This window comes from Triplophysa dalaica, chromosome 14 (genome assembly GCF_015846415.1).
Source record: "Triplophysa dalaica isolate WHDGS20190420 chromosome 14, ASM1584641v1, whole genome shotgun sequence".
Lineage (NCBI taxonomy): Eukaryota > Metazoa > Chordata > Actinopteri > Cypriniformes > Nemacheilidae > Triplophysa > Triplophysa dalaica.
This window is the reverse complement of record NC_079555.1, coordinates 3,542,947-3,559,066: the sequence shown is the minus strand read 5'-3', so window position 1 is coordinate 3,559,066 and position 16,120 is coordinate 3,542,947. Positions and strand designations below refer to the sequence as shown.

At 38.2% G+C, this 16,120-nt stretch overlaps 1 protein-coding gene across 4 annotated transcripts in view; it reads left to right on the top strand.

Annotated features, from left to right (window-relative positions):
• The window catches only part of frmd4a (FERM domain containing 4A), a 114,093-nt gene that overhangs the window by 45,859 nt on the left and 52,114 nt on the right, over positions 1–16,120 (top strand). For 2 of the 4 annotated variants that reach the window (XM_056765774.1, XM_056765773.1), the window contains exon 1: positions 6,940–7,334. The exons of the other annotated variants lie outside the window; for them this stretch is intronic. In XM_056765774.1, the coding sequence (XP_056621752.1) occupies positions 7,242–7,334 (93 nt within the window). In that variant the 5' untranslated portion in view covers positions 6,940–7,241. Of the gene's footprint in view, positions 1–6,939; positions 7,335–16,120 lie in introns of those variants that run through there. 4 annotated transcript variants of the gene reach the window in all.

Here is a 16,120-nt window from a genome sequence, read left to right as displayed (position 1 = left end):
ACACGCTCAGTCTCCAACAGCTGTTAACATCTGTAAACATGTTCTCTGCAGTCCTGGCTAAACTTTAAACTCTGACTCAAACGGAGTCACATCCTGCTATTTATAATCATACCCCTCCGTCTTTATCTATCTCACCCCACAGACACGCAGATGAACACATATTTCGGCTCACTGCGAGAGCATCTACCTCACATTGAGAGCGCCGATCGCATCATATCGCATTAGACGAATAATTAGCTGTGAACACGTAAGGCACTCTTTCCCCTCTTTTCCTCCATCCCTTGCATTGCCTTGTTTTGTGGCCGGGGGACATTCTTGGCCCTTCATTAATGGGCAACACAAAGCCGCATTGATCAGAGGACCCGTGTGAATGAGACGGGCATTAGACACAGACACTCTCTCGGGTCCTCATCATACTCATGGGTTCCACTGCACAATGAAATCTTCTGTGGGTCCACTGCCCCTAGGAAAAGGCGGACACAGAGTACCCCACACACAGACGGTCATCTTCAATAGTCATGTTATGAAGGGTTGTAGCTCATTCTGTTCTTATCTGATGTCTTGAGAGAGTGTGTACGGCTTGAGGAAGTTTGTGAGACAGTTGTTTAAGTGTCGTGGTGTGGAGTCTTTCAAGAACTGAGCCAAAGACTCATACCAGAGCAAAGCATGGAGAGCAATGCATGGGGAGATTGTGAGCGCTGGGGATCCAGAATCTCTTGACTGTTGGGAAGACCGTTGGTGGAATAACCTTTCGTTTGCATCTTCTTCAATCCTTAAATGAAAAGACGCAAGTTTATCCCAAAGGATTTTTAAAGTGTCAGCATTTTTTGTTATGGATGGTGCATCTTCGGGAAACCTCTGGATGTGTATTTTACCTGCAGTATAGAAACTTTATAGATAGACTTGTAAAGAGAAAAATAAACACATTTTTCCTGTAGAAAAGACGAAATCTCACTTCCAGAGAGGTAGAATGTACTTTTATATAAGCAACCTCAAGAAACCTCATGTGAACGTCTGATAGAGGTTCTTTTAAGGTTGTGGTTGAGTTTATATCAGTTTATGTTGAGTTAGGTTTGCAAGTGAGAACTCGACATGACTCTGGCAGCGCGGCTCGATGACCTGGAGATGACACTGGAGCACATGCTAATGGACGTGTTTGTAAGTCAAATTCAATTCTTTTAATTTCTCCATTTTTGTATGTGGTGCCTCTCCCATCTATTCCAGCTTCTGATTGAGAACGCGGTGGTGATGATGTTGAAGTTTTACCGTTGTCAATAATTCAGTCATCTCATCTGAGTGGCAGAACTCACAGATTCTTGGGTGTTTTACACTGTGGGTGTATGTTAGTGTAGGTGCGTGTGGCCATTTTCATCATGCTGCACATACATTGTATATTTGCAAGTTTATGTCGTGCATATTTTTGTGCATTTGAATGTATGGTTGCATGTGGTTATGTGCACACATGCATATCTTTGTGTGCATAAAATAGTTGTGTTAAAACAATAGTAAAAATAACACATAATGTGTTAATATTAAAGTGAAAGTTCCCACAAACATTGAAAATTCTGTTATTATTAACTCTCCCACTTGTCATTTCAAACCTGTATGACTTTCTTTCTTTCCAGGACACAAAAGACAATATTTAAAAGAAAGTTGGTAACCGAAAAGCACTGTACCACATTCACTTCTATTGTATGCACACAAAGCCTATCCAAACGAATGGGGGCCAGTTAACAACATTTTAATAAATATCTTCTTTTGTGCTCTGCGGAAGTAAGAAAGTCATACAGGTTTAAAATGACAAAGGGGTGACTAAATGATGACAGAATTAAACATTTTGGGTGTACATCCTTTTTAAGAGTGTAGTGGTAATAATATTAAAATTTATATGCTGATACAATGCTTTGAACAAACCCCAACTGTTAAACTTACGATTGTCTCCCATCATATGATAAAACACTAAAAAACACATTAGACAAAGAATGAGATATTTAGGGGTGCAATCTACCACACAGAGCTTGGCAATAACACTCTAGCAACCAAAACACCAGACAAACTAAGAGCAGAGAGCCGAACAACACATGGCAGTGAGACACAAGTCTCTCACAAGCAAGATCCTGCAGCTTAAACAGGAAATCTAAGAACAAAGATCTGATTATTTATACCAGCCCTCTTACGATCCCTTCATTTTAATCTCCGGATGGAGTCATTTTTGGAAACGATTAATTTTACTCTTGAAACTAGTGTCTGACATGAAAGGCCTGTATCTGTGATTGCTTGCTGTATGTTCTGTCATGAAATCTTTCAGAAGTAAATAATGAAAAAATGGTGCACGCTGCTCCAATTCACATTAATTTGTTTAATATGACTGTGCTTATAGGCTCTTTTAAAATAGAACCAATGGAGATTTTATTCTTTAATAATTCTTATAAAAAAATCTAAAAAACAGTTTTTAATAAATAATAATCAGTTGTGGCTTGTTTCTAATATACAAGAACCCTTGTATATTAATATTTTGTGATTTTATTTTATTATTTAATTTTTTTGTATTTAATTTGAATCATAAATCATTACTATTGGTCACCGTAATGTTTTGCAAATATTTAACAAACAAAAAGTATAAATAAGAGCTTGTCAAGTAGAACAGCAAGGTGTTTAATTATTTTTCAAAATACACTGTTTATTCTGTATCCTGGTACTCTTGGGCATGAGGTTTCCAACAGACATCAACGATATATTAATATCCCCTTTAAATCATAGAAGCTTATGTATAATCATTAAATAAATATTGGAGATTATTTTTTATTTATTACTAAATTTCCAAAGCTGGAATTTGTTGGATCAGTGTGAATGAGCGTAAACACAAATTGGAGATGCTCAAATAAAGAGATTTCAATTACAGTACGTCATGGTTTTTACATTTTTGGATCAAATAAACCTGTGAATGGTTTACGCATTCTCTGTATATCGAGCTGAGGTTACACACTTTACCTTTGAAGAGTATGTTCACGTGTGTGTGTATGTGATTTAGTCATTCTGTGGATATAGGGCATGGGCAGTAGTTTGTCACCGGTCACCATGGAAACAATGGGGTATTGGAAAGAGCAAATCTGGCCATGACTCCATTTTATTGCCTCTTCGTCTCACACACAAAACTGCACTGTGGTGTGTGTGTGTGTACATGTGAGTCTACCAATTGTAACAGGACAGGGTAAAAAGCGGTCACAGTATAAAGTGCCATTGTGTGTGAGAGTGTGTGTTTGTTTGGCTTTGCCTCTTTGTGCTTGGCAGCGCTTCAGTGTTCCTGAGTGATATCTTTTGTAAATGCACCTCACGCATTGTTCCAGTGTTTCAACCTGAAGAAACTCCAGGTTCTTTCTTTCATGTTTCTCATACATAGCAACAGCCCCCAGTATTCAGATGTGTCACTTGGAACAGGACGCTCTCTCCTGCTTTCTGACTTACTCTGGTGGGGTTCAGTTGGAGTTGTGAAGAATAAGCCTTTCGTGTCGAGCGTGCATGGGTTATGTAAGATGTTTTTCAATGTGAGGGAGGAAACTCCCATCATATATCGTCCCAATTGATTCGGTCAGATTGATACTTAAAGGGGCCATGTCATGGAAAACAAGATCTTTTGAGATTAGATTCTATGTAGTTCATACTATGTAGACGTAGCCTGAAATAAAGGTCATGCTACCAACTGTTTGGAGAAACAAAGCCAGCAGAAGTCACTTATTTTATTTGACAAGACCCCCCAAAAAACACATGAAAAGCCTTTTTTCTTAGATTAAATACTGAAATTGTTCAGATTTGATGTAATTGTAGTATAACAATACAATTCAATTACTTTCTTACATTTTCTATTAACAAACGTCTTTTTATTATAAGCAGATTTTGTTTTAAAAACTATATACAAATTCTATCACTAATAATTTAATAGTCTGATTGTAAAAAACTATTTTGTTCTGTGATTTTACATGATTTAAAGCCCGATTTGCAAGTTTTGAGCTCGCAGATAGGTCGGGCTGTGATCGGCTGCAAAACAGCGTGCGATGAGCGTGCGTTCAGCGCTCGCCAACCATGTGTGAACTAGTAAACGACTCATCAAAATGGATCCCTGATGCATCGCAGACGGTAGAGAAATATCTAGCATGATAAATATCTGGAGCTGTCGTCCGTCTCGACATCATGTGATGTCAAGTGACGCGACTAGCAACAGCCAATGACAGCAGGCCATGGGTTGAGGTCACCGGAACTGCGTCCGTATGCTGATCCGTTCCTTCACCCATATCCTTTTTCTAGGCTTTCCGAGCAGATCATCAAGTGAACAGCTTGAGGCCCAAATTTCTTTCCGACGTCCATTTTTACATAAATAATTCCCGTGTTGCATGTTTTTCGTCATTTTCCGCTCCACTTCTCTCGTTTTTATTGTAACAAAACGTCGCTGGGTGACAGAATTGTTCACAGCTTGTGTTGTGTGTCACCTACTGTTGCAGATAATTTACATAGTGTCACGTACTGTGAACACATTAACAACTTAAAGACTCCAGACTTCAAAGAGAGCAAGTCATGTAGTCTGAACAGCTCAACAATCGGCTGACTTTTTGAACTTGGCTTGTGCATTTCATTGACTAAAATTGTAATTTTCATGTATTGTATGCATTTTATATACAGTATATTATATATTTCATAATGTCTTTTTGAGATAACTGTTTTTTTTAAATATGTATAATTTGAAACTTTTGGTATTAATATGCGAGTAGAAGACAAATATACCTAGACAAATATATGTGTCTAGAAAACAAATGTTATTTATTAATTATTTTATATTATCAATATTTATATTGATAATATAAAATAGGATAAAATAGATATATTGCTTTCACACATAGCACATGTAGGATATTCGTCAACTAATTATGTATTTACTGTAAAGCTGCTTGGCAACAATGCAAAATTGTCGAAATCGCTTTAGAAATAAACTTGACATTTTATTGACGTTAATACATATCAATACTTGTCCTTACCAAAGTGTATTGTTCCTAGCCAGCAAATCAAAGCTGCCTGCACTTGCATTTTTTCCCATTCGTGTACCACTCTGTGTTTCAGCCCCACCCTTTCCCACGATAACTATTACAACATCTTTTTCCCTCCATCCAAACATCTTCCATTCGTACCAAAGTAGGACTTTATACTGTATTCAATTCTTGAGAACCTTGAGAAACACAACAGTGTTGGTGCGGAGGGACGTGTGTGTCTTGTTTTGCCATAATTATGCTAAATCACGAATCTCGTTTTAGATAACGTCCTCACAAACTGCAGCATCTCGCAGTGCCGTAGGCTGAGATTATAAGGTGCAGTGTGAACAGTAAGACCCCTGCAGTTCTCCAGAACTTCATTACAACCACCTAACCACCCCCCATCCCCTGCAGTATACACTCTCATCTCGCTTGTGTTATTGAGGGTGTTTAGAGAGTTTATTTGTGTTATTATTTTGGTTAAAGTCATTTAGCCTAACGGCAAGCATGTGGCAGGTTTATTTACAGGGAACACATGTGTATGGAACGTGGGGCAATGGGAACATGTTCAGACCTTTGCTAAAATTGCCTGTTATGTTGGAAAATGTGCTCACGTGTAAGGCTCTGTGTGTGTGTGTTTATACCCCCAGGCGTTCTCTCCACCCTCAAATTGTATTATAGATGTCACTGTTACACAGGAGGTAATAGCCTGTTTGGTGAAGGAGGGGGGCCGGCCAACACTTTGCTGAATAAATCAATTCTCTAAATTCTGCCCGAAAAAAAAGCCAGAAAGCCAGTTCTCCGACAGTGGGCTTCTACCAGCGGGGTATAAATAGAAGCAGTTTTTAATATTCCTAATCTAGGCCAGCTACTGAATGAATGATGCTTAGAAAGGATTAGAGCGAGGAAATCTCTCTCCCTCGCTCTTTTGCTCTCTATGCAGTTGTGTGTTCTTAAATGAACATGATCTTTCTGTAAATCTCACTGCCGGTGAAATGGATGACATCCCTTCAGTTTTAGGTTACTAACCCAATGGTTGGCTTTGTAAACATTCGACCCAACCATGGGACATAGCGTGTAAAACACATGCGGTGACTAACAGGATGTGGTGCTGATGGGTATTTATTTATTAATTCTCAGGGGTCGGAAAGGCTTTAGAGGTTCCCATGGAAAACGTCTTCCTCCTGTCTTGGAAAATGTGATGAAATGATTAAGCGGCAAGCAAAGCCATATTTAAGGTCCAGAGAATTATAAAGGACTTTTGGTCCGAGGCAAGATTCAGTGACCTAGCAACTACCCAGGACCCCTAGCAACCTGAGCAGCTGCATAGAAACGAGGGACAAATTGCAGTCTCCTCAGACCGGCTTGTGGTGTTCTGCTTACTTCATTTAGTTCTGAAGAGCAGAGAAGGACAGACAGGCGTTTAGTGCTTTTTTTCTGCAAGACCTGCTCCCTGTTAGGACATATAGGCGATAATGTTTCACATACACACACATGCAACAATCCCTAGTGTGTAATCTTGTTGGCAGCTTGAGGGTATTTTCCCTTTGTCTCTCTGTGTGTGTGTGTGTGTGTGTACTGTCTGGTGAAAGCAGCCATAGGATTTATAGCTAATCTGAACAGCAGATGGCAAAACATCAGATATTCTGTTTAGAGAGACGGGATATTTTGCACACACACACGGGCATGAACAGAAGTTCATTCCTGTGCGTTGAGCCATGCAATCATACATACGTTTAAACATGTTCTCACGTGTGTGTGTATGTGATAATACTCATATCAATCCTCTGACCTGGATTGAGTTTGACTGGAGGAAGCAAGCCTGACGTATCTGGAGCACAAGCCATTCCATGGCTACTTACAGCGAGTGACGCAGAGGAGAGAGAGAGAGAGAGAGAGAGAGAGAGCAATCTCCCTCCCACGTCTCTCTCTCGTGAAGTGAAACACTCACGCACGCTCTTCGTCAGGCAACGGTATGAAACCCTTCACAGTATGGGCTGACATCCGAACAGGAACATACTAAAGACAGCCCCTCACTAAAACTCACAGAAAGCCGAGGCAACGAGTGTGTGAACGCTCGGGGTGACACGGGGAAGAAAGAAAAGCAGGCTTGGAAATTGGAGGGAGCCGTGGAGACGCTGCGAAAGAGAGGAAGAACCCGTCTGTCTGTGGCGGGACAGCAGACGCAGGACGCTCACGGGACAGACACCGGGACGCACACCTATGGTGGTCCAGGCGGCCGTAACGCCCGGCAGGTCCCGCAGGCTGTTTCTCAAGCTGCCGGGGGGAACGCTGAGGAGGAATAGCGAAGACCGGGTAAGACGGAAGAGTTTTGTTTGGCTCAAGGTTATGAAGGACTTTGTTCGATCTGGGGAGGCTTTTGTGTGTCCGTTTGTGTTGGTCATTTTGAACTGTGTTCTCATTGCTAAAGATACAATGAAGATATTTACACGCTTTCTTCAATCGACATGCACCTGCTTTGTATGCTTTACATACAGTAGAATCGCAGATCGATTTGTATTTTCCCACAAATTCTTTGTTTGGACAACTTGTGTGTGTGTGTGAGCTGTGAATTGTGGTGGAATGCTCCGTAAGGCTTTTGTGTTGGTCATTGTTATGATAGCTTGAATGAAGTGTGTTACACAATAGTGTTTTGTCTGTTTGTTCAAGTAAAGAAACAGGTATTAGATAAACATCAGAGATTACCCAACGCAAGCAGCGACCTGCCCGGCTATGTGAATCATTTTAGCAGAAAAGCAATCATACGGCAAGCTTTCACTTACGAACGCAAGCGTACACACATTTTGCCACGGGGTAAAAGTTCTGTTTGTACAGATTGTGTGCATGTGAGTGTTTGCGTTTGTTTGCTTTAATGGCGTGATTGGATGTTTATGTGTGTTTATGTGGGACATTTGGTTCCTTCAATAGTGCCAGTGAATGAATACATATTGAGAAGTGTCAAGCTCAAATGTTTAAAGCTTCAGATTGCTGGAAAACCATCTTGCATGCAATTATTATAATGATTTTAAAGAGAGTAGTTAGTTATGTCAGGCTGGTTGTGTGGCAGATTTGAAACGGTTTTGAAATTATAGACATAAAAAACAGATGCAGGGTTGAGATTTTAGTGAATTATGAGTAAATATTGTGCACATGTCAATTGATATAAATACGTTTGTCCACATGTAGCACATTAGGATTCGAAATTCAGTTTATACATAAAAAAATTAAGAAAATGTGATATTAAGAATATTAGGGATTCTCCACTCCAGTTTTATGAAACTTTGTTAACTTCTTTGTTCAAGGTCAGATTTCCATCTTCTTTGAAACATCATGCTGGGATAACATGGATCATCAGTTTAGGAATGTTTCAATTTTTATGCTCACATTGTTAATTGAATAATAGTTGGTATTGAAAAACTCTATTTAGGGTGCCAATAATTTAAATATGTCTATGCTTTCAGGCCAAAAAATATATTTTAAGAGGACCACTCCAAAATTATTTCCATTTTTTCTAAATTTAATAGTTCTAGGTATGTGTTTAGGTAGGCAATTTCTCCTGAATTCCAAAGAAATATGTCATTTATTTCTATTTATTAGCAGGAAATGTAAGTAGGACAAAGTTGTCAAAATAATACAAAAGATGCACTGTTTACAAATCTTGAATACTACAAAGAAAACAACTATAAAATATTTCTTAAACAATACAATACTTAAGTTTTACATGAATTATAGCATCAGTTCAAAAATATTTCAGTTATATATAACTGAATATATATAACTATATTCAGTTAATATTTTCAGTCAAAAAAATTTTTTTTATTAGGGTTGTCAAACGATTAATCGCGATTAATCACATCCAGAATAAAAGTTTGTGTTTACATAATATATATCTGTGTTCAGTGGAGATTAATTTTGTATTTATCAACACAAAACGTACACATACTTGTCAAAATATTTAGGAAATATTTAAATGTATTCATTTATATTTACCAATAATTGAAATTGTAAATAAATGTTTACTAATTGTTACATGTTATAGCTTTCTTTAAATGCGTTTATGTGTATGTGTTCATAAATACAAAATGAATTAGCACAGTACACCGACATCAATGACCTAAACACAAACTTTTATTCTGGTTGCGATTAATCCCGATTAATTGTTTGACAGCCCAATTCTTTTCTATTTTAGATGATTATTTTAATTATTTTTATGTAAAGCACTTTGAAATACCATTGTGTATGAAATCTGCTATACAAATAAACTTGCCTTGCAATTAAACAAGCATTGGAATGAATTGGTTTCAATACATGCTGACAAATAAAAAGTTTCCTGAGCTCTATCAGTATTATATCATTCAAATGTCTCTCTGCAATATATCATAGATATCAGTTTTGACATCATTCACTGCAAAATCTATAATCAGTTGAGCACTACATTACATTAACATTTATTCAATTGCCAGACGATTTTATCCAAAGTGCCTTAGAGTGCATTCAAGGTATGCTCGGTTTTATTTTATCATTATGTGTGTTCTCTAAGAACAACCAATTGACTTACAGAAACACTACTACCAAACTATCTTTCAAATGGCGTCAATCTTTTTGTGATGGTGAAATGGCCCACTTATGTCTGTTACTAACCCAATTTAACCAGAGCGCCTCGCCTACAATAACAAGAAGCTTTTAATATTTTACAGAGCTGAATTACACACCGCTTCTGTCTCTCGCTCCTTGCGATGTGACAGATGTGTGTAATTATAGCAGTGTAAATTATTGATCATAGGATTTCCTCATGCACATTATTTTTACAGCACCCCTGCGGAGTTCTCCTCCCCTTCACCGTGGTACTTCTGCGCTGTATGAAGGTCTGTCCGGCCTTGGGCTGTCCCTTTAGCTGCCTGTAGATTAGCAGCAAAATTACAAACACTTAGTTGAAGAGTAAATGTGTTGTGGCGTGATGCCTACATGTACATGCAGAATGACATGCAAACTGACCAAACAAATTAACATTTAAACATTTCTTTTCTCCCTCTGTCTCTCTTTGACTATCATATGTACCAGTCTTTCAATTCCCCCTCTCTAGAAAAGTAAAGCTGTGTGTGTGGCTGAAATGAATTCAGATTCTTCATTACAGTAAAAGTAGTTTTAGAAAGCTCTCATTCCACATTCAGTAGCTGCTCAGCCGATATGGCAGCAGAATCCATCCACTTAACCCATCTAACATGAATTTCTTTAGAACCGTGTATACTGTGACTAATGTGAAATTTTCCCGATAGCTGCGCTTACAGGCCGCTCTTCATTGCATGCGTGTGCAAGCACGTGCCAGAAGAACACAGACGGCAGTTGAGCTTTGAGCTAAAGCTTCTTAGTTTGACCAAAGCAGCTGGAGAGAAACATACTAACATCACAGATACTACAGTGCCCGCTGATATAAAAACAAGAGAGATTGAATTTAAAGGGATAGTTAATCCCCAAAAAGAAAATTCTGTCTTCATTTACTCACCTTCGTGTTGTTCCAAATCCGTATAATGACCAGACAGATTTGGATAAATTACTTGATCATTTTTTTGTTCTCTTGAATACAAGACAATTGGAGAAAGTAGGACAGTAAACAGTTCTGGGGCACTTTTGACTACCATTGTGTTTTTCCTACTGTGGTAGTCAATGGGGGCCAAATCTGTCTGGATATAAGCATTCTTCCAAATATCTTTTTTTAATCTAAATTTATCCAGGTTTTGAGTAAATGATGACAGAATTTTCATTTTTGGGTGAAATATCCCTTAAATCTGAAGTCCTGCTGACAGAAGATAATTACTTGAAGAAAATACTAAATATTGTACTTGTATGCTACAAGTTTCGTTTAAATGTCGGAAGAAATTTGCATTGAAGCTTTGTTTCAAATTGGGATTTGGTTTTATTTTGGGGTATTTTTTATGATCGTTTCCTAATGACAGTAGAAAGGAAGACTGTTCAATCTTAATTTTTAAAGTACTAATGTCTATCCTTTTCTTGAACCCTTTATAATGAGCTGTCAGTCATGGGACAGTAATGCCTCCTTTCAACAAAAATCATATGAACCTGTTCAATAATGAGTTAAGTTTGCTCAGATTGTCTCTTGCTCTGTTTTCATTAAAACGTGTCTTCAGGGTCTCGCTCACCTTTAAGAGGCAGAGCTGGTCTTAATAAAACCTTTGCCGTTGTCTGGCTATCCTGCTGGCTCGGCCTGATTGGATCTTTTGAAGCGCGGCTGTAATTTACAGATTTCCTGAGGACTGCAGATGTGAAGGGGGCCGGCGGGCTTGATAAGACATAACCATTGCTATTAACAGACAAAGTGACTAATCAAACAAGACCTTCGTTCTTCATCTCTGATTACCAGACACCCCTCTCGCACCTCATCCCTCTGCCCATTTCTGCCTTTATTTTTGTTTTTGTCTCCTCTTTTTCATCTGATTGAATGATTTGAGTGTTTCACACATTCAGCAGACATACAGCACAGGATAAGCCCAGTTAGGTCCAATGCTGCTTGGTTACCAACATTTTTCAAAATATCTTCTTTTGTGTTCTGCAGAACAAAAGAAAGCCATACAGGTTTAAAATGACACAAAGGCGAGTAAACAATGAATATAATTTTCACTTTTGTGTGAACTACCCCCTAAAGTGTGTATGTGTGGTTGTGTGTGTTTTTTCACAGAAGGTTAATGTAATCGTGTAGCCAGAGGGTTTTACAAAACTGTAAAATCTTTACGCTTGTTGGTCATCTGTGACCGACAAATACGTATGTTCTGCTTCATTAGAGAGAGACAATGGAAGACGCTCTTCTCTCTCTCTCTCTCTCTCTCTCTCTCTCTTTCTCTCTCCCCTACATTTACTCATCCCTTCTTTCTTAATTCCTCCATCTGCACCCTTCTCTCTCTCCTTATTTCATCCATTATGCACGTCACTTAGTCGTTCATTTACTTTTCTACACTCCTGTTCTGTTTCCCGTCCTTTCAGCTTCCCACTTCCATTTCCTCTTCTCCTCCTCCAGAATCTCTTGCTTTCTGACTCACTTATTTATCTCTCAGCATGTTTCTCTGTTGTAATGTGGCGTAACCGGTTGTCACACCGCATTACAGCAACCGACTCAAAGGCAGATTTCCAATCCAACGCTCCTTTGCAAAACAACAGCAGAAGTTGGAAAACAGTTCCCATCCACCTCCATGTTTAGTGGGCCACTGGGGTTCTCCTTGGAGACGCTTTGTTGTGATTGGTGGAACCGTTCCTGTGTGTGCGTGGCTTTAATTGGGAGTTGTTTTGTGTGCTTCATAGACAGAGTTTGTCTCTGGGCAGTGTGTTAACTCTCAGTCGCTCGGCTAAAACAGGCTGCTAATTGAAGCTTGTTTAATTTAACCGTTCTGTTGCCTCCCATTAGCAACCAGGTCAGGCATGATGAAGATAAAATGTAAATTAATATGCAAGTGTGTGTTTGAGTTTTTGCAAAATAACATTTTCACAAATTTCTAATTCATTTGTAACATTTCTAATTAATTTGTGTCTATTTGTTTGTCTATTTATTCTTCTATCCGTCTTTCTATCATCTCTCACTGTCTGTCTGTCTCTCTGTCTGTCTATCCGCCTGTCTATCCATCTATCTGTCTGTCTGTCTATCATTTGTTTATCTCTCTATCCGTCTATCTTGGTATGTCTATCTTTGTCTGTCTGTCTTTCTATCATCCATCAATTTATCTGTCCATTTCTCTACGTCTATGTCTCTCTCTCTTTATCTATCTGTATTTGTAAATTGTTCTTTCTGTCTATCTTTTTCTTTTCGTCTATCGCTCTCTCTCTACCTCTTTGTCTGTATTTCTGTCTGTCTTTCTTTCTTTCTCTCTATCTCTCTCTACATCTATTTATCTGTCCTTATGGTTTATGGCTAGTACACGAATAACACATCTGGTTTAAAAGAAGAGACATTTTGTTGACATTTTGTTTGTTCCAGCCATCACACTATTCCGCATTTAGGGCAGAAAAAACAAAATGTTTTGATTGTTTAGAGTTGTATAACAGACTTTCATAATGCACTGGCTTTTTTATTGTCCTCAGCAATCCAATCTACAAGTACACACACACACCATTTTATTGTTTTCTCCTCCATTTCAACATCCCCTCCAGCTCAAACCAATCTTTGGCAGAGAAAAACTTGACACAACACACTCATGGGCCCCACACATTTCTGCAATATCCACTGGCCTAGAGCAGTCGGAGAAATGAGAAGAATTCCTCTCTTCACATACACACTTTCACACATTTTTAATATCTAAGGTATGGAGTGTATTCTTCTTGTGTTTGTCTAATATACGATCCAAGCCTTATTTGAATTAAAACATTTTTCATATATTTATCAAGTCATGTTTCTCAAAGGGACCGTACACCACTCCTGAAAATGTAGTTAATTTTAGGTTTTACTATCTTTAGTGTGTGAGCACCAACCCACACGCACACACGCACACACACACGTACACGATTACATAAAGCTTGCTTTAAATCACTCCAACCTCAATGTGAACCCAACCTCTGCTGGTTTAAATTAAATCTCATGTTCTGTTCCCAGAAACACCCGTCCACAGTCCAGGGTCAGTGGGGGTCTCCTTCTTCCCCAAAACAGGATGCATCAACCCCCAAAATACTGTTCCTTCTACACGAACAAGTGCAGAGCTTTGTGCTAAAAATAAGAATAGAGAATAGATCATTTCACATGCATTGGGACAGGCTTGTCATAGAACATTACACACACACACACACACACACACAGACAATGTGAATCATCTTTCTCCTTCAATAGTCTATTCATGGTTCTCTGGGGGTGTGCAATGGTGTACTTGGGTGTTCTGGGGAGAAATGCATGAGCTTTCTGCTGGTGGCCTTGGACGTGTATTACACAAGGCGTAATTCTGCTGGCTGTGTGTGTGGCTGCCTCCTATGCATTCTCGTAGGTTCGTGCTATTATGCTATAATCCTCATAAATATTTATGCCCACAGAAAAGATTTGGGAGCAAACACTTATTAGCCTATATGCAAAACGAAGTAGGGCAGTGCGCACACATGCTCACATACATATGCACACGTGCTGAAACTTCAAACAACTCTGGTGTACAGGGACAGCATCTCTCTCTCTCTCTCTCTCTCTCTCTCTTCCAGTTCTTACTCATTCTCACAGTATGTCACATGGCAGTGAGGATGCCAAAGGATGGTGTGTGTGATTGTGTGAGTTGCTTGGATGATATAAAAATCTTACAATTATTGCAAATTTAAAATATATTTTTTTCTTTGTAGAAATATGAGTTTATGATATCAAATTTAACCCTGAAATAAAATGAGCGGGCAAGAAAATGCATATTTCATTCAAAGGCTTGTACATACATCGGTGCGTTGCAGAACGAAAATGGATCAATAATGGTATATTTATAAAGACTGAGACATTTAGCGAATTATCATGAAGCCAATGTTACTGGCCCTATTTATTTATTTATAATAAGTTGAAGTTAAGGTTTAGACCTAAATGCTGATTTGTCAGTAAAGAATTCAATGCTTAACTCCATATGTTTTTATTAACAGCTATGATGAAAGACATCTGCACTCACTGCTGATCTTTATTTTGGTTGCATAGCAACAATATGTTTTCCGAGACTGTCTCTAAGATGAATAAAATTACAATTGAATTGAATCAAATAATTTCATTATAACATTTTATTATTTAGTATCCATATAGAATATATAGCCTGTGCTGCTGTGGCTTTATCTAATGTTTAGTGGGTGACCTGCTTTTCTCAAGTGTTTCCTCTACGTCTAAACTAGCTATACAGTGTGTGTTCGTGTTTGACTCTTGGATGTGTCAGTGTGATTAATATGGTTTATATTGAAACTGTCTGCCTGTATCTGTATGTGCATTTGTGTGAGTTTAGTGAATACCACAACATTTCCCAGGGTTCCACAAAATAGACTGTGCACACACACTATTGGGAACTACCTCCATTTCTAAACATTTAAACCTTTTGTCCCTTTGCGATAGACGCTTTGCAAGCGCACACACACACAGACGTTGACACATCTAAATTACAGTTGATGACTTTCTCCCCTCAGGACTCCGCAGCTTGTGACTCATAAAGAATCAAAGAACACATTCTGAACATTCTTTGAAAACTCATGCGAGGCTTCATATTTGAGGTCATATTCACTACACCATACTGCTTTATTGACATCAGTGTTTTTGTAGGACTACATTTCACTTTTCCTCATATGGAAAACATTGTGAATTTTATGTGTTTCACATATTCACTTTGGAACATTAGACATGTGCTTTTAAAGATTTTGATGTCAGACCGGTTTGAAATGCAAATTTTGAGTTGCTCGGTCTCTCTACACATCTCAATTCACATTTCTTCTTTGCAATACACTTATCCAATAGTAATTCAGTACAGTGAATGAGGTTTGTGTTGTAGGCTCTTCTGGTTCTATAGGTCCTCTGTACCATATGATCATGCACACAAATAGAAATGCATGTGTGCTTCTTATTTGTTGTTGTCATTCATTAGACATCAGCTGTCAGGGTCACACATCACCATTTTACTCTCTATAATTGTATATGTCAATAAGTGCATGTCTCTGCATGGACCACAGAAATGTGCCAGTTGGTCTTTGTGTTGCCTTTGGTACCATTGTGATTTGTTCAACCCTTAAAAAATACTTACAAGTATCAGATACGAGTGAGTTATTGTTGTTAATGTTAACTTATTTTAAATACACTTCAAACAAAATATGTTTAGTAATACTTATGGCATATTGATTTCACTTTTGATAACATTGAAGTTAAGTATTAAATCATACAGTATTTTGATGGAACATATGATTTATTATGTTCCCTATAACAAAGATTAACTGTTATAATGTTAAAGTGATAGTTCACCCAAAAATGAAAATTCTTTCATTATTTATTCACCCTCATGTCATTTCAAAGCTTTTCGACTTTCTCTCTTCCCCAGAACACAAAAGAAGATATTTTGAAGAAAGTTGGTATCCAAACAGCAAAGGAGCCCATTCACTTCTTTTGTTTGGATACAAAA